At 43.3% G+C, this 25510-nt stretch overlaps 2 protein-coding genes across 14 annotated transcripts in view; one reads left to right on the top strand and one right to left on the bottom strand.

The window, feature by feature from the left end:
- Window positions 1-25510, top strand: part of PSMC1 (proteasome 26S subunit, ATPase 1) — a 1015066-nt gene that overhangs the window by 71131 nt on the left and 918425 nt on the right. The gene's annotated exons all lie outside the window — the stretch shown is intronic.
- FOXN3 (forkhead box N3) overlaps window positions 1-25510 on the bottom strand; it is a 467440-nt gene that overhangs the window by 178403 nt on the left and 263527 nt on the right. For all 13 annotated transcript variants that reach the window (XM_050799096.1, XM_050799098.1, XM_050799104.1 and 10 more), the window contains one exon: window positions 16753-16889. In XM_050799096.1, coding sequence (XP_050655053.1) covers window positions 16753-16889 — 137 coding nt within the window. The remainder of the gene's footprint in view (window positions 1-16752; window positions 16890-25510) is intronic.

The following is a 25510-nucleotide window of genomic DNA, read 5'->3' as shown; positions in this document are numbered from 1 at the left end:
TGAGAGGCTGGGGCAGGAGAATGGCTTGAACCTGGGAGGTGGAGATTGCAATGAGCCAAGATCACGCCACTGCACTCCAGCCTGGGTGAGAGAACAAAATTTCATCAAAAATGAAATGAAATGAAATAAAATAAAATTTAAAAAAAAGCCCTGGAGACCTAATTAACAGCACAGTGACTACAGTTAATAATACTGTATTTTATACTTTAAATTTACTAGTAAGAGTTTTGTTTTTTTTTTTTGAGATGGAATCTTGCTCTGTCACCCAGGCTAGAGTTCAATGGCGTGATCTCAGCTCACTGCAACCTCTGCCTCCCAGGTTCAAGCAATTCCCTGCCTCAGCCTCTCGAGTAGCTGGGATTACAGGGGTGCATCACCACACCCAGCTAATTTTTGTATTTTTAGTAGAGACAGGGTTTCGCCATCTTGGCCAGGCTGGTCTTGAACTCCCAACCCCACGATCCACGTGCCTCAGCCTCCCAAAGTGCTGGGATTACAGACGTGAAAAAGAGTAGATCTTAACTATTCTCATCTCACACACACACACACACACAAATGGTAACTATACGAGGTAATAGATGTTAATTTGTTTGTGGTAATCATTTTATAATGTGTATAACACAACATCACACTGTACACCTTAAATATCCACAATTTTTATTCATCAATTATATTTCAATAAAGCTGAGAGTACAGAAGGACCAAAAACTCCCCAAGTTTTCCAAGACTAATTGTAAAACAACTCAGTGGTCTAGCACATTACTTTCAGCTGAGTCTCTCAAACTGCGTATCATTCCTGCACCTGCTTAGATTATTGAAAACATCCTCACATGTAGCGTTTTGCCACAAGTGGTCCATTGAACTTGGCACAGCCAAAATGACCAACAGGGCTTATCATTCCTATGATCTCAGTCTTGCCTCAGCAAATATGCAATTTAAAAACACTATTTGGATAATTATTTAGAGCTTAATTTTTATACACTTGGATCACCCACAAATCAGCCAGGCATTTTTGGAAGAATCTTCACTGCTTATTCCTTAACAAAATAAAATTAACCCTGTGTCTTCAATCCATTTTATGACTTCAATATCAAATAAAAGGATGCTAATGATATCTATTCATTTTTATTTCACAAATATTTACTGTGTACAATACTGGCGATTCAGGACAGTGGTTAGAGAGATTTTTATTTTTAAAGAATGTTAACAAAATATATATTGCTCTTACAACAATAATTTTCCTTTTTTTTTTTTTTTTTTTGAGACGGAGTCTCCCTCTGTCGCCCAGGCTAGAGTGCAGAGGCGCGATCTCGGCTCACTGCAAACTCCGCCTCCTGGGTTCACGCCATTCTCCTGCCTCAGCCTCCCCAGTAGCTGGGACTACAGGCGTCAGCTATTTTTTTGTGTGTGTGTATTTTTAGTAGAGATGGGGTTTCACTGTGTTAGCCAGGATGGTCTCGATCTCCTGACCTCGTGATCTGCCCGTCTCGGCCTCCCAAAGTGCTGGGATTGCAGGTGTGAGCCACCACGCCCGGCAGAACAATAATTTTTTTAAAAAGTCTAAATTCAAAAGATGGTGAGAGCCCTTGTCAATTCTCCCTACAGACATATAAAAAAAAAATCACATATAAGAAATGATTAGAAAGATAGCTGAAGTATAGACATTCATTCCCAAAATGACTGAGAATTTAAGAGGAACAAAACAAAAGAAAACCCTCATTTGCTCTAAGAAGAATTGATGGACAAGAAAGCTTTATAATATGGTGAGGTTTGACTTTCTTTTTTTCTTATTAAACAAACAGTATAAATAATCCCTAAAATATTACTGTGTGATTTTCTCCCCACCCTACATTCACTTTTCTAAGATGTCGAAAACAGAAGTGATCCTTACACACACACACACACACACACACACACACACACACACACACTCATGATCCTTAGTCACCCTCTCCCTATCTTCCTAACGGTGCTTCCATCCATTCATCCATCCACCCATTCATCCATCCATCGGTCCACACAAAATCCTCTCTGTTCCCTCGGCACGCCTTCCCCATCAGTTTCCATGGCTTTCCCTCTAATTGTCATTGTTCCCTCACCATTCCCGGTTTCCAATGGCAGGAACTCTCACCTCCCATCTCTCTTACTCTCACTATGCTACAAACCCTAAATTCCTTTTTCACAAGTGATATGTCATTCTTCCTTTCCAAAGCTCACGGAAGAATGTTTCTGTAGAAGACAGTGACCACAAGGTGGCAAATTACCTTGAGAACTCAGGCTCTGGGGTCAGAACAGTCAGATCAGGCCAGCTCAGGTCCCAGCTCAGCCATCTGCAAGCTGTGTGACCTGCTCTTTATGGGCACATGACGGCCTCTCACATGCTGTCTGTATACCAAGTCTGACACACAGTAGGTGCCCAATAAATGCTTGATTTTCTGCCTCTCAATCAAAATCCAGAATGGTTTGGAGTCCAAAGTAGATGGAATAAAATAAATTTAAAATTCTTTACAATCCTATAGTGCTAAAGAGCTTCCTTTCATAGTTCATTTCTTAGAAGCCTAGAATATCAGACGGAAATAGATTTTTGTTTTACTACATCAAAGAGTTGTATTAGAGAAACTCAGGTTGGTTTTCCTATAACTTTAACTTCAACAACTCTGATGATGGAACATGCCACATTTAAGGGGTGAGGGTAAGAAGCGGTGGTGTTAGAGAGAACTTCAAAGGGCTTTAATAAGAATAAAATTCCATTGGAGTTACCATATGTCCAATCCTTCCTTTCTCAAGAACAGTCCACTACAAATCAGGGAGGGGGAGGTGTCCCAGAGAGGAGTCCTCAGGGAGTCCCGCCATGGCATGCCGCCAGAATGCCTCCAGAAAAATCAGGGCCTCTGGCACCACAGATTTGTGAGTTCTGAACACTTATTTGGAAGTACAAAGAATTGAGATCTTCCTCTTTTAGCAGGTAGAGAAGGAAAGCATTTGGGTGACTTTCTTACTAAGGGATCAAAGTGCGACAGGGAGATTTCCTGGGAGAGAAAAGCAAGATTGGGAGCTGGGAGGAGCCGGGCTTTGTTCTCATCAAAGAAGAAAAGAATGTAGGGGAAAAAAACTAATGAGTGACTGCCAAGAGATTTAAACACGGATTATGTATCTGGTAGAGAAAGAACACAATTGAGTGTTTGGGCTGGCCTGGGGTGAAAACTTTTCCCATTATGATTGGGGTAGGGAGAACTCCGGCGCCTTACCTTTCAAGTGCCAGTTCCACAGAAATGTACTGAGGAGCAGAGGGAGGCTTCTTTTCAAAGGAATAATGAACGAGACAAAGCTGGAGCAATTCCTGGCCTGCACCACCTTCAGCATATTTGCTTTATTATTATTTTTTTTTTTTTTGAGATGGAGTCTTGCTCTGTTGCCAGGCTAGAGTACAACGGCACAATCTTGGCTCACTGCAATCTCTGCCTCCTGGGTTCAAGCAATTCTCCTGCCTCAGCCTCCTGAGTAGCTGGAATGACAGGCACGTGCCACCAAGCCCAGCTAATTTTTGTATTTTTAGTAGAGATGGGGTTTTGCCATGTTGGCCAGGCTGATCTTGAACTCCCGACCTCAGGTGATCCGCCCGCCTCAGCCTCCCAAAGTGCTGCCATTACAGGCGTGAGCCCCCGTGCCCAGCCACATTTGCATTTTCTATGGCAGCTGCAAAATGTTTCCTCCTGTGACAATATTTGGTACCTTGGAGTCAACAGCCTGGAATTTATAACTTTTCTATCCCAGGGCAGCCTGATGGGTCTCTTAGGCTTCAGGAATGACCAGGTCCAAACAGTCTGGCCTCATGCATACCCAGAGGGACACCCAGACCCTGGCAGACAGATGGGGAAGTAGATGGAAGGTCAGAAACACCAACACTGCAAAACTGCTAAATTGTCTTTAGAGGGAAGAGACATAGAGTCCAGCTTCTCCCTCCCCCTCTGAACGTCTGGACATGTGACTGTAAAGGCGAGGAGGGTGGCCAATGATTTCTGGCATCCCAGGGCAACTAAAGGAAAATATTTTGCACTACTCTCATAATGTATGCTATGCATTCTAAGATAAATCATGGATAAATAATATATTTTGAATAACACCTACATGCGAAGTTTATAGCACAGGGAGAACGTGCAAAGGGTCCTGGTTTTCCCAGATCTTAAATCTAGGGGAAAGCACAGAACATAAAGTGTAAAAAGATTCCTTACAATACAAAACCATATATACAAGGGCCAAACTGGTATGCAGCCAGGTGCAGTGGCTCATGCCTGTGATCCCAGCTGGGCACGATGGCTCGTGCCTGTAATCCCAGCACTTTGGGAGGCTGAGATAGGTAGATCACCTGAGGTCAGGAGTTCAAGACCAGCCTGGCTAACACGGGTGAAACCCCAGCTCTACTAAAAATACAGAAATTAGTCGGGTGTGGTGGCAGGTGCCTTTAATCTCAGCTACTCAGGAGGCTGAGGGAGAAGAATCACTTGAACCTGGGGATGGGCAGGGAGACGTGGAGGAGGTTGCACTGAGCCAAGATCGTACCACTTCACTCCAGCCTGGGTGAAAGGGCAAAACTCTGTCTCAAAAAAAAAAAAAAAAAAAAAAAAGTATGCAGCGTTTGCAGAAACAAGACTAAGCAATTATCAAAAAAAAAAAAAAAAAAAAAAAAACAGTGGTAACGGTGAGGAATTCATTGGCTTTCCCTGGGCCAGGACGAGGGCTAGGCATTTGGTACATCATTTTACTTCATTTAATCCCTAAAGCACTCGTTTAAGACAAGTATTCTTTTTGTTTGTTTGTTTTTGAGGCAGAGTTTCATCTTGTTGCCCAGGCTGGAGTGCAATGGTGCGATCTCGGCTCACTGCAACCTCCGCCTCCTGGGTGACTTGCTGGGATTACAGGTGCCCGCCACCACACCCAGCTAATTTTTGTTATTTTTAGTAGAGACCAGGTTTTGCCACGTTGGCCAGGCTGGTCTCAAACCCCTGACCTCAGGTGACTTGCCCGCCTCGGCCTCACAAAGTGCTGGGATTACAGGTGTGAGCCACTGCGCCCAGCCTATGAGTAACAAAACGGAGGCTCAGAGACCAGAGGCTTCAGGTAACATGCCCAAGGTCACATAGCTAGCAAGTGGCCCAGGTGAGGCTCTAACCTGATAAGACTTACTGAGATCTGCTCTGGGCCTGCTGCGACAGTGGCCAACCTGCAGGAGCTGGGAGGAAGCATGGAGACCCTCCAGTCCCCGCCTGCGCCAGGGCAAGTGTGTGGTTCTCGGGTCCTGCTCTTTCCGATGCTGGGGAGGCAGAACCTCTCAGGGGCACTAAAGCGCGTGGGAGACAGGCCCAGGACAGTTTCTGACTCCTGCTCTACTGTGGGCAGGATCGGGCCGGCGGGGAAGCCAGAGTCACGGCTTGAGAGCTTCAGACTGTGGGATCCTTTTCGTTTCTCTGCTTCCTCACTGTTTCCTCAGACTGGCCTCTTCCTCCTGAGGGTGACACAGCTGCTGCGTCCATCTGTAGCACCAACTCGGGGCCACTCCCCTGCAAATGCAGGTGAAGCTAAGCCCGGGGGCTGGTGACTGCACCAAAGCCAGGCCAGAACCCCCACCTCCCATGTGGGCCCCTGCTGGGAAGCTTGAAATGCCGGGAAATCTCTCGACGTGTTTCTCATCAGTAGAAAAAAAAAGAATAGGAGGGTTGGGGGCAGCGGGGGGGTGGGGCAATTTCCAGTTCAGAAGAATCCTAAGTTAAGAAACTCTGCTCTCCTTACAGTTAAAGCAAACAAACAAAAAGCTTTCATTCAGAAGCCCCACAACTGCAAAGGGAAAGAAAGGAAAGAGAAGACGGAAGGGGGATGCAGGGGAAGGAGGTAGAAAAAGCTACTAAAATTTGCTAATGTTTTGTCCCCTCCGAATGTGTTTTTTCCCGTTCATTTTTCTCCTTGCCAAACTGGTTGGGGTGTGTGTTCTGAGGGAAGTGGGGAACTAATGCGTGTTAGAGAGACATACGTTGGAATAAGCAGCTCATAAACAGACTTTGACCAAAACTTTCCATTTAAAAGTAAATACACAGAAAACATGTCTCAACTTGGACTACGGTGATTGAGCAACTCAATCTGAGAAGATAAGGATTTTTTTTAATGTGTCTCAATGGTTTATGGAGGCTTTCTCCAGATGATTTAAAAATCAGCAAAAGTTAGGAATTAATGTGGAATCTCTGATGCTTCCCACGCTCTTTCCGCACCTCTCACATCCACGGCAGAGTCTCAGAGATGCTTTGACAAATAATGAAACACGAACCTTATGTAAGAAAAACAAAAGGTTATGAATGTGATCAGAGACTCTGGCCAAGAACATGTGCTTCCACAAAACAAGGACACCAGTTTGGCTCTTCCACGGAGATTTATGCAAAGGGTGGGTGTTATTCTCATTAATTCAGTGGATAAACAATAGGGGGGAGGTCGGGATGATTTGATGGACAGCTTTTGGAAATGATCTTCTGCTTGGCAAAACACTGCCGTGATCATTTTATTCACACGGAAAGAAATGCAAAGAAGTGTCACTAAAACAAGGGAGGTAATTGTAGGGCATGAATCAAAAAGCTGGATGACACGGAACGAAGAGTAACTGAATTAGTCCCATCATGGTCTTGAAATCTGCACTTAATTTCAAGAGAAGAGCCTGACCTCTCATTGCTGGCTAACAAAGCTATGCATCTATTCCCTCATGTTTCATTTCCCCCTCATAAACTACAAACACCATGTTACAGAGGGATAGCCTGCGACTGGCATGGCAGCTCAATAGACTTAGAAACAACATCTCAAGAGCTGGAAGGCATAACCCAGCAGTTCTCCAGTAAGAGTTAAATCTTGGGATGACCCTGGCAGCTGGTTGTCTAGCCTCGACTGGCATCACTGGGGGTAGCTCATTCTACCTTCATCCCCTTCATCTGTCCATCCACCCATCAACTCAAGCATTTACCCAGCTTCAGTTATGTGTCTGGCACATTGTCAGATGCTGTTCCGTCTTGAGCCCAAATCCTTCTTTCTATAATTCGATCCATCAAGTCCATGATGGTGCGCATGCTGGCATGCTAACCTTCTGAAGGTGCTCTCCCGGGTTACACGTTCCCAGTTCTTCAACAGTAACACATGGACGCCCCTGCCAGCCTGATCACTGTCCTTATCAATCCCCCATTCTATGTTCTTCAAATCTTTTATGAATGATGGGTTCCACTTCCGATCTAATTCTACTGCACCTCTACTTCTTGATCTCCCTCCTTTGTTAATCTAGAACATCGGGAAGTATTTAGTGTGACCAGAACTTAGAGAAGATAAAATGCTGAGATCAAAAATATTCTATGAGACCATCTTAGATGTGCTGGTAGCAGGTTTTTATTTTCTATTATTGACGAAAAGTTTGCCATTTTTACACTTCTACAAGACAAAGTGCCACCTGTTGTTTCACACTGTACATGGTTGATTTCATGCACTTTTGACAGTTCTTTCATATTTCTAACATGAGGATCAATTTCTCCTCCTCTGGGAAGGCGAGGGGTTTGACAAATATGCAGAACGCAGGTCAGCCCCACTTTGCAGACACTTCCCCCCTAACAATGCCTAAGGTGTGGCTGTGCTCAGGAATCCTTGGCTGGCTATCCTAAGAAGCAAATACTCACACCAAGCAAATCCGCAAAGACTCCAGGCCCCTACTGGGCCCATCAACACTGCAACTTTCTTCTCATGAGGTATTGGAAACACAGAGCGTCTTTGGTATCCATCATCTCAGGAGTTAGGTCAATGGAAATTTATCTGTAGTAGATTTAAAGAACTTCTAACGCTTTGGCTATTAAAATACAAACCAGGGACTGAGAGCACCTCAGGAGGTCAGAAGATAAAAAGGTAACTCAGAGTGGCTCTCTCAGCCATGAGTTTGACTCAGTACCTGAGTAAAGTAGATATAATCAGCCCGGCTACTTAAACATTCGACTTTCAAAGCGAGTGTGAAAACAGAATGAAACTGGATGACTGGGCACAATATTCATGAGCTACCCCTGATACAAAGTGCTCAAAGATAACAGGGACTGTTTTCCATTTAAATAAAACAACACAGGATTGACTCAGAATTAAATGTACAATGAACAGCATACTGAAGGCAAAATGCTGAGACCAAAATTATTCTATGAGACCAACTCAGGAAATATAATGGGAGTCAAAAGATAATATAATTTGATATGGAAATAAAATTATAGCCAACTAATGGATTTTTACAGCTCCCACTGTAAATGAGCAGTGTGTTTTTTAAAGAGCGTGCCCTTACAATTTAAGCTTTTCCTATTCTTCATCCACTCCAAGTTTTTAACAAAATGTAATTTATATTTGGAAGTACTATCATTTAGAAAGCGCTGGTATTCAATCCCACATCTATTTTACCGCATTAATTTACCACACTCTTCTACCTGTTTAGCACCATGAAGCTTCATATTGATTTTTTTAAATTTAATATTCTTTTAAAAATTACTCCAAGCAAAAAGGTGCTGTTTAAACATAATCTTTCAAAATGCATAATGCCTCACGCTTTTAAATTAAACTTATCCAAATAAGTGTGTTGAATATGAGGGGCATTTAAAAAACTATTTCAGGTTTCCATCAAATATGTTGCTTTCAAGTAAATATAAGTGTAATACTGAAGCAACTAATCTAAATCCTTGCATTCTTTCTTTATGCTTGACTGAATTAACACTTGCAAGGACACAACAATCTAACAATTAAACTCCTTCAATGGAAGTTAAAACTGATTTCACTGTGGCTTTGCAGTGCTTCTGCCAACTATTAAATGCACAACACTCTGAATAACTAGAATGAAAGATGTCTTATAAATTAAAAAATTATTGGATCCTATCCAAGCAATGAATAAGCTATTCCTTGCTGTGTGCAAATTCAGCATTCTGAGTGGAGGAATTAACACCGTTATGTTAACAAGATTAACATTTAAAGGATATTCTAATCTTCTAATTGTCTAAAAGGATGAGTTCCCTAAATACCTCAGTACCTTCCCTACCTCCTCCCAATGCAATTCCCCCATCTAGTATTCTCAGCCTCACTACGACAGCCGAAGATTATTTACCTGGTGAAGAACAACTGATAACTTTGTTAATCTGAATATACAGTGACCACTCTGTACAATTCCTATACCTTTAGCAGTGTTACTCTATGAAGACATTTAAATTACCAAAAAAAAAAAAAAAAAAAAATCAATAGGGCAGCAGGCAGGATAAAATAGAACTTGCTGAGTCAGCACTAAAATCTGCCATTTTCGTTAAGAACCTCAATATCAGAAAGGCCGAAATCTTTCCCATTAATGTGTGTGGGGTTTTTTTTCTTCTTTTTTTCTTTTTTGCGGCTCATTAAATTCCTCTGAAGAAGCAAAAAGAAACAGAGCTAAAGGAGAAGCTAAAATGTCTGGAATTCATTTTCAAAAAAAAGATGAGAGTAAAAGAAACTTTCTTTTGGTTGTTTGGTTTGTTTTGAGACAGAGTCTCGCTCTATTGCCCAGGCTGGAGTGCGATGGCACAATCTTGGCTCACTGCAACCTCTACCTCCCAGGTTCAAGCAATTCTCCTGCCTCAGCCTCCCAAGTAGCTGGGATTACAGGCGCCCGCCACCACACCCAGCTAATTTTTGTATTTTTTGGTAGAGACAGGGTTTCACCATGTTGGCCAGGCTGGTCTTGAATTCCTGACCTCAAGTGACCCACCCACCTTGGCCTCCCAAAGTGTGGGATTACAGGCATGAGCCAACACACCGAGCCAAGGAACTTTCTTGAAATATTCTAACTCTGCAAACTTTATAGTCATCCAAAAAATAAATCTTTAGACCTAGATCAACAAATGAAAGTCTTGTGAATTTTTCTAACTCTGTACAAGTTAAGCCACAATACTTTACATGAAATATAGAATTACGATGTCATTATTTTTACACTGAAAATTTAAAGCAAGAAAAAAAGGAAAGCTTATTGAAGAATAAAAAACTCTCTCAATCAGTTTCTGACCATCTAACACCCAATCATGGCCGATCCATCACGGAGGCCAAAGGCACATACGATGCTGGGATTTCCTTGGAATTACCAAGGAAAAACAAAACAACACTGGCTCTGAAAACCGATCATCCAGGAAACTCTCCATAAACCATACTGTTTGATTAAATGCAAAACCTGTTCTCCAACCATGGTGAGAGAGGATTAAAACGTTTTTCTGGAAACTGACTTTGGATTGGTGCCTATAGCAGAGAAGGTATTACATAAGACCCATATATATGTCACTCTCTAAAAACAATCTGTTGTCATAAACATTATTATGGGGAGAGCTACTGTTTATAGGGTGTGAATGTAGTGATATAAAGTTTAAATACCTCCATTATAAGTACCAAAATCACAAAGTCAAGGTCACCCATTGGGGAAACTGTCTTTTCATTTAACTATCAGACATTGAGAAAGGTTAGAAAAATAGAAATTTCCTAAAAAGTTGGTGGGAATGTGGATTAGAACCAAGTGTAAAATCAGAAGGCAATTTGGCAGTGTCTATTGGAAGCACTAAAATATGCATATTCTTTAATGAGAAATGACATATCTAGGAAGGAGGGGCACAGGCAACATAAAGATTAAAACAGCTCGATGGACTTTCCCGAAGAGGTGCGGGCAAGCAACCGAAATACACCACCCCTCCTTCCACTTTCCAGGTCTAGATTCTGAAGGCCACACGCCAGAGTCTCCCTGGCAAAGGTGTAGATTCCCCAAGCAAGCTGGCGTGGCTCGTTTGTACCTGAGTAGCCCGAGCTCAGCCACGGGTACTCTACTAAGCCCAGTGGAGTGTCATTTCACAAAACTACCGTTCCAAGAACTGTGGCATCCAAACTACAAAGAGACCCCTCGTGTGGCTCAGCGGATCTTCCACAGAATGAGGCAAAAGCAAGAGCCCTTCATAACCCGCTCTTCACTGAAGTAGGTCAGGCGACTCTCAGTGATGCAGTGATTTTACTTTTCATTCTACCAAAAACGATTTGGATATTTAAAATTGATCAATGAGTCTGCATTTTGGAGACCGCTTTTTTTAAAAAAAACCAACAGAAAAGTTACAAAGACAGCACAGAAAGCTCCTGTATACCCCTCACTTAGTTTTCCCTAATGTTAACACCATATATTACTAACAAGACATTTGTCACAACACTGGTATACTACTATTTTTTTATTTCAATAGTTTTTGGGGTACAGATGGTTTTGGGTTACATAGATAAATTATTTAGTGGTGATTTCTGAGATTTTAGTGCACCTGTCACCCCGTAGTCTTTTATCCGTCGTCCCCCTCCCGACCTAACCCCCACCCCCCCGAGTCCCCAAAGTCCATTATATCATTCTCATGCCTTTGCTTCCTCACAGTTTAGCTACCACTTATAAGTGAGAACATATGATATTTGGTTTACCATTCCTGAGTTATTTCACTTAGAATAACGGCCTCCAGGCCAGGCACAGTGGCTTACGCCTGTAGTCCCAGCACTTTGGGTGGCTGAGGCAGGTGGATCACAAGGTCAGGAGTTCAAGACCAGCCTGGCCAAGATGGTGAAACCCTGTCTCTACTAAAAACTACAAAAGTTAGCCAGGCATTATGGTTGGCACCTATAATCCCAGCTACTCGGGAGGCTGAGGCAGGATAATCGCCTGAATGAGGGTGGCAGAGGTTGCAGTGAGCCAAGATCGCAGCACTGTACTCCAGCCTGGCAACAGAGTGAGACTCCATCTCAAAAAATAAAATAAAATAAAATAAAAGAATAATGGCCTCCAGCTCCATTTAAGCTGCTGCAAAAGACATTATTTTGTACCTTTTTATGGCTGAGTAGTATTCCATGGTGTATATATACCACATTTTCCTTATCCACTCGTAGGTTGATGGGCACTTAGGTTGGTTCCATATCTTTGCAGCAGCGAATTGTGCTGCTATAAACATGCAGCATACTACTATTACTATTAACTAAACTGCACAGTTAATTCACATTTTGCAAATTTTCCCCTCATGTCCTTTTTCTGTTCCAGGATCCCATCCAGGACATCACAGGACACATTTGTTCATCATGTCTTCTTAGCCTCCTCTGGTCTGTAACAGATTCTCAGACTTTCCCTGTTTCTGATGACCTTGGGGCTTTGAGGAGTGAGGACCGGGTTATTTTTGCAGAATGTCCCTGCTGAAGGACAAAATCATTGTTTGATGTTTTTCCCATGACTAGACTGGGGTTATGTGTTGGGGGAGAAAGACCACAAAGCTGAAGTGCCAAATTGATGACGTCCTACGAGAGGTACCTGGTATCAACATCACATCACTGAGGATGGTATTTTCATCACCTGCGACACAGCGTTCACCAGGTTTGTCCATTCCAAACGCCCTTTTCCAGGCTCTCATCTTTAGAAACAGGTCATTAAGTGCAGCCATTCAGGGAGTGGAGAGTTCTGTCCACCTCTTTCAGTGGAGAAAGAGCTACATCAAGCATTTGGAACTCTCTATATGGGAAATGTATCTCTTCTCTTGTTTGTTTGTTTATTCAATCATTTATTTCTATCAGTCTGGACTCATAGGTATTTATATTTCCAGTTATTTTCCAACACTATGTTATTTATTTTGCTGCTCACCACTGTCCCAGCTTTGGCAACTGGGAGCAACTTCAGGAGAATCCCTTTGACACCCCTGCCCCCAACCCCATCATTTTGTTCTATAAATATTTCCTTACTTTCTGCTTCTCCATATTTTTATCAGCAAAATGTCTCACTTAAGAAAAGGGTTGTTATGGCCAGGCGTGGTGGCTCAAGCCTGTAATCCCAGCACTTTGGGAGGCCGAGATGGGTGGATCACGAGGTCAGGAGATCGAGACCATCCTGGCTAACACGGTGAAACCCCATCTCTACTAAAAAATACAAAAAACTAGCCGGGCGAGGTGGCGGGCGCCTGTAGTCCCAGCTACTCGGGAGGCTGAGGCAGGAGAATGGCGTGAACCCGGGAGGCGGAGCTTGCAGTGAGCCGAGATCCGGCCACTGCACTCCAGCCTGGGCAACAGAGCGAGACTCCGTCTCAAAAAAAAAAAAAAAAAGAAAAGGGTTGTTATGGGGTGGTTTATGCCTCCCCAAAATTCATACATTGAAGATTTAGCCCCCAATACATCTGAACGTGACCTTATTTGGGAACAGGGCCATTGAAAATGTAATCAGTTAAATACGATGAATCGTTACGGGAGAAAGATGGGCCCCTAAGCCAATATGACCAGTGTGTCCTTACAAGAAGGGAAAATCTGGACATAGACACCACACAAGAAAACGAACGCCAAGTGAAGGTGAAGGCAGAAATCAGAGTGATGTTTCTACAGGCCAAGGAAGGCCAAGAGCATTCCAGCAAAATGCCAGTAAAGCACCAGAAGCTAGGAGAGAGGGGCGGAACAGATGCTCCTTCACAGCCCACGGATGGAACCAACCCTGCCGACACATTGGTCTTGAACTTCCAGCCTCCAGAACCGAGAGACAGTGCGTTTCTGTTGTTTAAGTCACTTGGTTTGAAGTACTCCACACTGAGCTCTGCACTTCAATTAAAAACAATTCACAAACTTGGTATCAACAAAGCAGGTGTGGAAGAACATCCTAATACACATTCAAAAGGGCACTTTAGAAAACAAGAGGCATGGCCCGGCGCGGTGGTTCACACCTGTAATCCCAGCACTTTGGGAGGCCGAGGTGGGTGGATCACAAGTTCAAGAGATTGAGACCAGCCTGGCCAACAAGGTGAAACTCTGTCTCTACTAAAAATACAAAAATTAGTCGGGTATGGTGGCGTGTGTCTGTAGTCCCAGCTACTCAGGAGGCTGAGGCAAGAGAATCCCCTGAACCCAGGAGGCAGAGGTTTCAGTGAGCCAAGATCATGCCACTGCACTCCAGCCTGGCAACAGAGCGAGACTCTGCTTCAAAAAGAAAAAAAGGATGGTTGCATCGGTACTGAATACGTCTCAAAAAAAAAAGAAAACAGAGGCACGGGTCTACACATCTCAATATTTAGCATGGTACTTGTATGTGAGCAAGGTCTGGGCAGTGCTTTCAAATGCCTCACTTTTCCCGCAGCATTTCCAGCCACCTGCAGCTCAGTTCAGAGTGACATTTGCCAAGCACACCTGCAAGTCCTAGCAATAACCGCCCATTTAGTATAATCACCATCTTCTTCAGCATGTTAAGTACCAGCCCCGTGAAAGCCAAGCACTTCCCAGGTGCCCCTCACAGCGATCCAGCAAGGGGCTGACAGGTGATTCCCCGCATCACAGTGGACCCAGCCAGAGCACGTCAATTCGGCATTTTTGGGTCCCTGTTTAATGACTCGCTTTGTTACATTTCCATCTTCTCTAGGTCATGTCAACAAGTGGCCTGATGGCTTAGAATTGAGCCAAATGCCACATCACTGTAAGACACCGAAATATTGTACAATTACCCGGTGTTCAGTGGCTTCAGTGCAATTTCACACACTAGAGGATCCTGAAGCAAACTCTCAGCTTTCAGATGAAGGGATGACAGTCCCCAGGAAAGAGAAAGTGACTTGTTCTCCTGGACTTAAGGCATGGAAGAGGCAGACTAGAATCTCATCTGTCATCTCCCTCCACAGCCAGTGACCTCTGTGGAGGGGAAATCTAAGCACCGCATGGGCAGAGGCAGAAACTCTTTTTTTTTTTCCCTCAGTCAACTGGGGAGAAAGGCTGGAGGTGACAGAGCGGGGTCTGAAATATTCCTTTGGAAATGATTTTCATTACAAAAGCTCTGGTTCGTCTGCATTTTTATGTCTATATTAAAAATCAAATGAAGTCATTAAGCTAAGGCCAGCTCAGAATGCCTCTCGCCTGAATATGCATTCGTGTTCCAACCCCCAGAGCTCCTCTATAATCCTTCAAATTATTAAATAAGTACTGTGTTTCCCTCGGGGTCACATTTGGCAACAAAATACTGGTCTAAATGAACCAACACATGACCCAGGGAGTAACACGTACGTTCTTAACTTCCTAGAAGCAAAGGGAGATGAAATACTTCTGAGGTGTAAACTGGAAAAGCCAGAGAAGGGTACTCCATGCAGCTTGGAGGGTGGGGGGAGTCGAATGACAAAGCAACATGAGAATCTGGGAAATAGTTCAATAATTAGTGTCATGTCCTCCTTCACCAACCTTGTACATCGGCAATTCTCCACTCCAATCCTGGTTCGCTTCCATTTGGGGAGTGGCTATGGCCACAAGGAGAAAACCAAGCATATGGCTCTGTCCTTCTGGACATGTCTACGATGTTGGCTGGGCTGCTTTAGAAAATCCCATTTTCTCTCCTACAGCTATATGACCTCAAGTTGTCATTTCGAATAAAGTATGCTTCCACTGATTTTTATGAACACAGACAAAAGCTGCTACAACCTTCCCCCCCCACACCAAACCTTTCAAACCAACTGTAGTTGCTATGTAGGGTTATTTGTTTCTAAGGCAACAGCGTATATCTAAGTACTAATGGCCTGTCCTTTTGCCAGGCAACAAACAGCCTTGTGATGCAACTGCACCTGTCTCGGCTACGCGTTACTATGGAGACGCTCCAGTTGCTATGGGTACCATCACGCTAATCGCCTAGCAAAGGCAGACATACAGCAGTCTTCTCAGAGAGCCCAGCTGTTCCTCCCTGTCTCTTGCTGAAGACTGATTGTCTAGGGCCTGTGATGGAATGCTTCTCAACTGAGATGCACAAGAACTTCATTAATGCTATTTCAGAAGATCACTTTGTGCTCCCTCCTGCAGAACAAACAGCAGACTAGGAAAAGAATCTGCAAAGAAGTGGACTGTAAAATTCCTGAAGTCTATGACATCATGCCATCCCTAATTAACCTCAACTTTCTGTCCAAGGATAATTCCTCTTAACTAGGTGGTTACAATAGAAACATTTCTAGACATTTTAAAACATTTTTTGTAGCGTTGAGGAATGCATTTCAAACTCAAGCATTATGTATTGATAAAAATCGATCTTAAAAATTTGGTTCTGATTATTTGGCTCTCTTTTGGAATCTAACATTAAGACACTTTTTTTAAAAAGTGACAGGCTACTTACCCTCCCTTCCAATTATATATTTGTAAAAATGGTACCCATGACCTTACTGTCTCAAACAAACGGGCATGTGAGAGGATGAAATGTCTCTATTGTTTCTACTGTTCTCCTTGAAGAAGCAAAGACCAAGTAACCACAACAAATGGTCACCTGGGAGCACCGTCTACATGGAGACTGAGAAAGACAACAACGGGGACAAATGAGTGAGCCTCCACTGATCGTCTGCAGAGACCAGCCAGATGAGGGGACGATGGAGTCGCCTGCTTGACTCGTTCCTGTACTTTTATCCCAACAAAACGTGACAAACACCAAGATGTGAAAGCCACAACTTTTCTTTGTAAATGTTTCTACCCAGGAAGACATGATTTCACCCACTATGAAGCCTTCTGGAAGCACATTCCTCTGAAGCTGCAGCAGCGGTAAGGTCTGTAGGAAATACAACAATGGATATGCCTCCTAATAATACTTAATTTCTTTCTCATTTACCTGCAGTTATTTTTAAAATCTCATACGGCCTATTAAATTAATTTCCACGCAGGTCTCTGCCAAAATAATGCCATTTCAGTAGACCAAAAAAAGAAGTCTGAATTGCTTACCTTTGATATGCCTGAGGACAGGTGGGAGGTGTATTGAACACGTGTGGGTGTGGGTGATAAGGTGTCTTTTTCAAAGCCTGAATTAGATTTTGTCTATACTCTGGGTCTATGCACCACAACGACCCTTTCCCAATACTCTGCAAAGAAAATTAAAATACAAAGGCATTAATACAGAATTATTAAGTACTTTGCAATAAGTAGATGTATAGCTATTACCACTTATTTATTTTAAAATTTTTCTCATTTGTTGACTGTTTGCCAGCCTTAAATATTATACTGACAATAGAACTCCATAAAATGCACTTCAATCTTACTTGTATTATGTTTGATAGGCAAAATGAACATATTATTACCAGATTATGGTGATACAACAATATTACAATTTTCATATCCAAACTACCAAAAAAAGGAGCATCTCATTTTTCAGCGTCAACGTTGAAGAACATGTGCATTCTCTTCTAAAAATGAGTTTAACTGTGTCAGATTTCTAATGTTTGGGGAAGGGGAAAAAAAAAAAAAGAGGGCCGAGACACCCCCAAAAGTCCATCTCTGCTCTAAAAATTTAGTTATGTTTTAAAACCATATGACATCGGGACCATTTTATAACAACAGAAAAGTAATCTCCTTGTTTTTTTCCCACTTACTCACAAAAGAATGACATTTACTCTTGGAATGGGATTCTGTAATTACCTTCCCTAAGAAACAAAAGAACTCAGGCAGCAATGGTAAGCCCAACTCAGAATCCACTATTTATTTTTTGGATTCCTCAGTTCCCAGCAATCGACTCCAGCCGTTAAGAGTTGAATCTTTAGAAGTCTAAACTTTAAAATGTAAATTTTCTAAAACTGTTCTGTGGAGAGCGGGAGGCTTCCTGTGAGGCCCACTTCCTGTGAGGCGTTTGGTCTATGGACAGCCTATTTTTAAAAATGTAAGTCCTTCCTTTGAGGCCCCCCTGGAACTGGCAGCAGGCCCACAGGCAGTCGCTCCTCTGGCTGCACACTTTCAAGTGACCGAATGTACCCAAACTGTTTGATAAGGTCATTTGTAAATATTTACTGATTTGCAGAGAAAAGAAGTTAAATTACATAAACCCGTGCCCACCTCCTGCTTTCAGCCAACAGTAAGATTGATGTTGTCCTCCAACATTTAGAAAGCAAACAAGGAGCTGTTTAACTAACATGGGGGAAGGGGACAACCCAAAAAAATCCCACTGAAGGAGCTGTAAAAACAAGTTACTCCTAAAATCTTTTTTAAAGTTTTAAAAAATCTGTGTTTCAGTCATCAGTTCACCCAAGTAGTTTCCTTACAAACATTACTCACAGAGCCCATTAAAATACTTTATTATCAACAACATCAGCAAGCTGTGCAACTGGAATTAACTCTTTCTGGTGCAATGAGAATAGGGGAATTGCTCAAAGCCACAGCTGGGGCTGGAACCTCTGACCACCCTAGTCAGCCACCCCCACGTGCAGGCCTGACCCTAGACACAGGTCAGAGTCTGGCTGGACACTCTACACTCAAACATCAGTGTTCTCAGTTTAACTAACCGGATGTTTAAAGACCTGAAAGATTTCAACTTTGGAAAATTCAACATTCCTATGTGTTTTTTCCTTTCACACACACATTCTCAACCCCAGAATAGTTCAGGGGGAGCAGTGAGACTTTCCAAGTAAATCAGGCGGGTCACTCAAGAGTCTGCCCTGGAACCTTCATCCTTTCCTTTGGGAAAGAGTTGTGCAGAAGAAAGCCAAAAGCTAAGAAGCGGAGAGGTTTCGGGGGAAAGAGAGGAGACAGGTAACTACCAAATTTGGATAACATAAAACAAGCCACCAAATCCTGTCAACAGTAGGGGTCTGGCGTGATTCCATCAAAGGCTCCCGGTGGAGCCCTGGGCCAGCCGGACCTGCCTTTCTGATCTCTTGCACCCAAGGCTCCAAACCAGCAATAGCTACACTGAGGGCCATGGCTGACATGTGACCCAAACATTTCTGCAATGATACTGTCTCAATTCTGGGAACCCAGTGGCTTTTGTTCTCATCATGGTGGCTTTCAGGGTGGGACCATTTAATCTTACGCTAAAAAAAAAATATGACAAAGAAATGAAGGACAACCAGTTGGCCCTCTCAGGGAAATAACCATAAGCCAACAATGTGGTTTCTCCTAATCCTAACCTAAGTGTCCTGTTTACTGTACCCTTGTATACCCATATTAATGTATGCTGCCATTTAAAAGTAAGGCAGATTGAACCCAGGAACCAGAGGCTGCAGCGAGTGGAGACTGCGCCATTTGCACTCCAGCTAGGGCAACAACACTGAAACGCCATCTCAAAACACATAAATAAATAAAAATAAAAACAAAAGTTAAGCAGAATAAACCCCCAGGACCGTGCAGGACATTCACAAGGTAATTGATCCAGATGCAGAGAGGCAGGCTGAAGAATAGTAAGAACAGGTGGTCCGGAGCCACACAGACGTTTCCTGAGTGGCCCTGCACAAATCACAGCGCCATGGGAAGTCTTGGCTTCCTCACTTAAAACAGTGACCAACTTAGAGATAGTTAGGAGGTTCAGAGGTGGCATAATATAAAACACCTTGAGTTGCAGCCCTACCTACAGGTACTCAATAAATGGCAGACAGCATCATGAAAATCTCCTTTTGGACACAAGAAAGAGAATGAAACTGGCTGTACAATGTCTTTCATTGAACCAAATCTGATTGATTTTCATCTCCAACAGCAGCAGTGGGAAGGGCCTCCAGCAAACAGATGGGGCGAGTGAAGATAAAATGATCATCTATTCGAATGCACTGGTGGTCCTGGCTCAACAAATTCACTGGGAAGAGGTTTTCAACATTCTCAACTCCCCCTCTATTTTCATCACTCCCTACATCTGCTTTCTATGAACCCCACTCCACACTCACTACTGGGACTTCTACCTTGCTCAGGAAGCTACTGTCACCGATTCATGACTACCTGGCTGCTAAAAGTCTTTTGCCCAGGTCTCTGCACTGTCAACATCAAGCTGAGGTTTCATTCCAAAGTTGGTCAGTTCATTATGACCATCTCCCAACTTTTTTTTTGTTTTTGTTTTTTTTTGAGACAGTCTTGTTCTGTCACCCAGGATGGAGTGCAGTGATGTGATCTGGGCTCACTGCAACCTCCGCCTCCCAGGTTCAAGGGATTCTCGTGCCTCAGCCTACCGAGTAGCTGATATTACAGGCATGTGTCACCATGCCTGGCTAACTGTTTCTTTTTTAAGTAGAGATGGGGGTTTCACCACATTGGCCAGGCTGGTCTTGAACTCCCGGCCTCAAAGGATCCGACCGCCTCAGCCTCCCAAAGTGCTGTGATTACAGGCATGAGCCACCACACCAGGCATCTCCCAATATTAACTGAAGAAATTTTCTCAGGCTTGGATCATAAGGTTCCTACCCTGATCTATTTGGCATTTTACAATAAGAAAGGCCTGAAATTGCTGATAGTTTTTTACAATCTAGACACTAATTTCAACATATCTCATACTTAGCAATGCTGGCATTCCAAAGAGGAAACAAACAAACAAAAGACATCTTAAGGACACACCCACGGGAGGGCCACCAGCAACCACAGCACAGTATCGGGCTGCTCTTGGAAGGCCCACGAGAGAGGCCGGCACCACGTCTCATTTTCAAGCATTTTCCTGGGTTTCATGTAACAGTTTGGAGTAGTAAAATGGTTTACTTGAAAACTTTAAAAATGGAAATATGCGAAGGATAGAATGCTTAAGTTTCTTAGGCCAGAAAAAATTACATTTAATGTTCCTAATAGGAGAGAGAAGGTTATAACTTGATTATACTTGTGTAGTAAGTTTGAGAGTTGGAGCTTTCTTAGAAAAATATCTGCATCTTATCTGAAGACAAGACTATAGAGTGCTTTTTTTTTTTTTTTTTTTTTTTTTTTTGAGATGGAGTTTTCGCTCTTGTTGCCCAGGCTGGAGCGCACTGGCACAATCTTGGCTCACTGCAACCTCCGCCTCCCGGGTTCAAGCCTCTCATGCCTCAGCCTCCTGAGTAGCTGGGATTACAGGCACCCGCCACCACGCCCAGCTAATTTGTGTACTTTTAGTAAAGACAGGGTTTCTCCATGTCGGCCACGCTGGCCTTGAACTCTGACCTGAAGTGATCCGCCCACCTTGGCCTCCCCAAAGTGCTGGGATTACAGGCGTGAGCCACTGCGCCCGGCGTGGAATGCTTTTTATAAAAAAAAAAAAAAAGAAATAGGCCGGGCGTGGTGGCTCACGCCTGTAATCCCAGCACTTTGGGAGGCCGAGGTGGGTAGATCACCTGAGGTCAGGAGTTTGAAACCAGCCTAACTAACATGGTGAAACCCCATCTCTACTAAAAATACCATAATTAGCTGGGCTTTGTGGCAGGTGCCTGTAATCCCAGTTACTCGGGAAGCTGAGGCAGGATAATCTCTTGAACCTGGGAGGCAGAGGTTGCAGTGAGCTGAGATCGCACCATTGCACTCCAGCCTGGGCGACAGAGCGAGACTCCGTCTCAAAAAAAATAAAAATAACTGTGAGGGCCATGCACCATTAAGTGTTAAGGAATTCAAAGTAATAAGGGAAGAATATTCATTTATAGAAAAGTATGTATGTGTTTGTATTCACACACCCACATTTTTGTGTGCATATACATATATACACTAACCCCCAGAAAAAAAACTAATGAGAAAAGTTACATGGAAAAATGAGTAAAAAAAATTACGGATAAGCACAAGTTTATTTTAAAATTAAAAATCACCTGGGAAATAAAAATCAACTCCCTGTTAGAAATTTAAAAAAAAAAAAATCAAAGTACAAAAAGAAAAGCAAACAAGAGCCCATATTGTAGGAAGAAATGGTTAGCAAAAAATGTTAAAAAAAAAAAAAAAAAAAGGAATTAAATCTTTTTTTTTTTTTTTGAAATGGAGTCTCACTCTGTTGTGTCCAGGCTGGAGTGCAGTGGCACAATCTCAGCTCACTGCAACCTCCGCCTCCCGGGTTCAAGCAATTCTCCGGCCTCAGTCTCCCAAGAGGCTGGGATTACAGGTGCCCACTACTATGCCCAGCTATTTTATTTATTTATTTATTTTTAGTAGAGACGGGGTTTCACCATATTGGCCAAGTTGGTCTCGAACTCCTGTCCTCAGGTGATCCGCCTGCCTTCACCTCCCAAAGTGCTGCGAATACAAGCATGAGCCACTACGCCCAGCCTATATTTTGAACATTGTTATGCAAACTGTGGGCCAGATACATTCATGGGTCATGAAATGAATGGAATGGATCATAAGCAGCACTATTTTAATGGAACAGAATGTAACAAACTAGAAGCAAATAGAATGGACTACAATATATCTGCAGTAACAAATAGTGAAATTTGTATTTGCACAGTTGTGTATATACATGTTTACTGATCACCAAGTAACACACTTCCTATTGGGAAGCTGGGTCAACAAAGTTTGGTAACCACTGATCTAGGACAGTAGTGTCTGGTTGTCTCTTTTCCCCCTTCTCACCACTTGTGAGGAAGAAAGCCCCGTCAGCAACAGTGGGGGACTTACACACGGCTCTGGGGCAGTGCCTAAGGAACGGGGATAAGGAGGCGGGCCCCATGTCAAAGGGGAGCAGGCGCTACCTCTGCCCAGGCTGTCCTGCCCTGGCCAGGGCAGGGTAGCCTGTAACAATTTTAGTTTGTCCAGAATGTTCAGGTATGAAAAGAAACAAACAAAAAAGACAAAAGGACCAAAAAAAAAAAGTATGATTTTACACTTTAAAATTAAAACAGGCTTACGCCTGTAATCCCAGCACTTTGGGAGGTCAAGGTGGACAGATCACCTGAGGTCCGGAGTTCAAGACCAGCCTGGCTAACATGGTGAAACCCCATCTCTACAAAAAATACAAAACTTAGCCTGGCATGATGGAGGGTGCCTGTAATCCCAGCTACTTGGGAGGCTGAGGCAGGAGAATCACTGGAACCCTGGAGGCAGCTTGTAGTAAGCCGAAATCGCGCCATTGCACTCCAGCCTGGGTGGCAGAGTGAGACTCCGTCTCAAAAAATAATAATAATAATAATAATAATTTAAAAATTATATTAAAGCAACACTGAAATTTTACATTTTATAACAATCTTATTATGCAGGTGATATTTACACTTCAGAAATATTTAAGACAATTGTAACCCTGTAAAGCTGATGAGCTATTAAAACAAGACAAAAACAAAAACAAAACGGAGTGGGGAGCTGGGTATGTGTTGGTGATCTGGAAACAATAGCTTTTGATGTTTCTGACACACCATTTTGGAGGGTGCTTCTAACACTAACCACCTTCATTCATTCCTTCATTCATTTGCTCATGCATTCATTCATTCATTCCTATGGTGCCTACCACATGCCAGGCACCATGAAGAATCTATTTGTGAATACAAAACAATACAAAAAGCAGACCGCCCTCCTGACGCTTGGATTCTAGAAGGGAAAAAACATAGTAAGTAAAGAAATAAATAAGCAAGATGATGACAGACTGTAATACCTGCTAGGAAGGAAACAGAATAAGCCATGAGTTAGAAGAGAGGAAGTTGCTGCTGTGTGAGAAATAAATGGGCTGGAAGTGGCAAGAGCACCTGCAGAGAACTGACACGATGGTCTGGGCCCGAGATGACCATGGGTGTTGGTTCAGGTGGCAGCAATGAGATGGAGAAAGGAGGACAGCTCCCAAATGTACTCTGAAGCCAGGTGGCGGCTCACACCTGTAATCCCAGCACTTTGGGAGGCCAAGGCAGAAGGACAGCATGAGTCTGGGAGTCGGAGACCAGCCTGGGCAATACAGTGAGACCCCATCTCTAAAAAAATAAAAATAAAAATTAGCCAGACTGCTGCTTAAGCCCGAGAGTTGAGGTTACAGTGAGCTATGATTGTGCCACTGCACCCCAACCCAGGCAACAGAGCAAGACCCTGTCTCTTTCTTAAAAAAAGGAGATAGAGCAGGGCGCAGTGGCTCACGCCTGTAATCCCAACACTTCAGGAGGCCAAAGCGGGTGGATCATCTGAGGTCAGGAGTTCAAGACCAGCCTGGCCAACATGGTGAAACCCCATCTCTACTAAAAATACAAAAAATTAGCTGGGCACGGTGGCATGTGCCTGTAATCCCAGCTACTCGGGAGGCTGAGGCAAGAGAATCGCTTCAACCTGGGAGGCGAAGGTTGTGGTGAGCCGAGATCGTGTCACAGAACTCCAGTATGGAAAACAAGAGCAAACCTCCGTCTCAAAAAAAAAAAAAAAAAGAAAGAAAAAAAGAGAGAGAGAGAGAAACCTGATAGATAGCAGTTGACACTGGCAATGCAGATCAAGTAGGAGAAGTAACTGATATTCAGTAATGGTGTGGGATCATTTAATTTCCCATATGAAAAAATATGTATATAAACATATGTACTAACTGGGTTTGTATACGTATACTTTGTGATGTTCTTATGATGATACAATTGCCTAACGATGTATTTCTCAAAACATACTCCTCCATTACGCAATGCGCGACTGTACCTGGAGGAACGGACTGCATAAGCCACCTCTCTCCCCTCTGCTATACCCTCATTGACCCCAACCTTTCCAACAGAAGCTCATGAATGTCATGGTAGACCTCAGGTCGTCTGGTTTCAGAGGTTTAACATCAACTGGTTCCTCTGTAACAAGGGTTAGTAAACTTTTCTTAAACAACTTCTCTTTCCTTTACCAGCCACCTCTAATCCATGGCCAGGTCCAACGACTTCTCAGAGTACATTCTATAGTATCTGTAGGTCACATGATCTCTGTTGCAACAACCCAGCTCTGCCATCATAGCATAAAAGCAACCATCAATGTAAACAGATAAACGTGGCTGGGCTTCAGTAAGACCTTATTTGCAAAAACATCGTCCATAGTTCACTGCCCACGGTCCTACAGCTCCAATACTGGTAGCCAGGATTCAGACTCACACCTCTCAGTTTTAGGAACCTTAAAAACCAGAGAAGGGGTTTTCGGGGCTAAGGGATTTGGGCTGGGTCCTGTGGGATGGGTGGGGTGTTGATGATGGCCTAAGTCAAGTGTTCCACGGTCGAAAAGGAAGACCCCGGTGGGGGCTACAGGCACAGACTAGAGGAAGTTACCACATCCGTAGTAACAACACATACCTGGTTGGGCTGCACCTACCATCACTGCCTTGAGAAATCACCGCATACGTGCAGCTCACTCCCCACCCCAGGTCTTAGTTTCCTCATCTATAAATTAGGTGCTGAGATGAAATCATCCCAAAGGCCCATCATTCTATGCTTTGGGAACGTGTGATTACAGATTAATTAGAATACATGGGTCCTCATGTCTCCACCTCCTCCCCAGTTTATCAACACAGCCAGCTTTGTGTTCTAGGCCAGTACCACGCATGTGTGGTGTCAGTGAGAAACACATTATTGTGCTTTCAAAGCGCAGCCCTTACTTGGCTGACATGGACATTGGAGTCAGACAGACCTGGGTCCAAGTCTTGTTTCAATTTCCCAGCTGTGTGGATTTGGACAAAATATGTAACTGCTCTGAGCTTCCAATTTTTCATCCACAAATGGGAGTGACTTAATAGTACCTGCTTTGCAAGACTGTTGTGAGGATTAAATGAGATAATATTGTGCTTTGCTTGGCACACAGTAGCAGTTCAATAAATATCAGCTTCTCGGGCCAGGCGCAGTGGTTCATACCTGTAATCCCAGCACTTTGGAAG

This window comes from Macaca thibetana, chromosome 7, assembly GCF_024542745.1.
Source record: "Macaca thibetana thibetana isolate TM-01 chromosome 7, ASM2454274v1, whole genome shotgun sequence".
Lineage (NCBI taxonomy): Eukaryota > Metazoa > Chordata > Mammalia > Primates > Cercopithecidae > Macaca > Macaca thibetana.
Note: the sequence above shows the minus strand (reverse complement) of the source record. Positions and strands in the feature narration are given on the sequence as shown.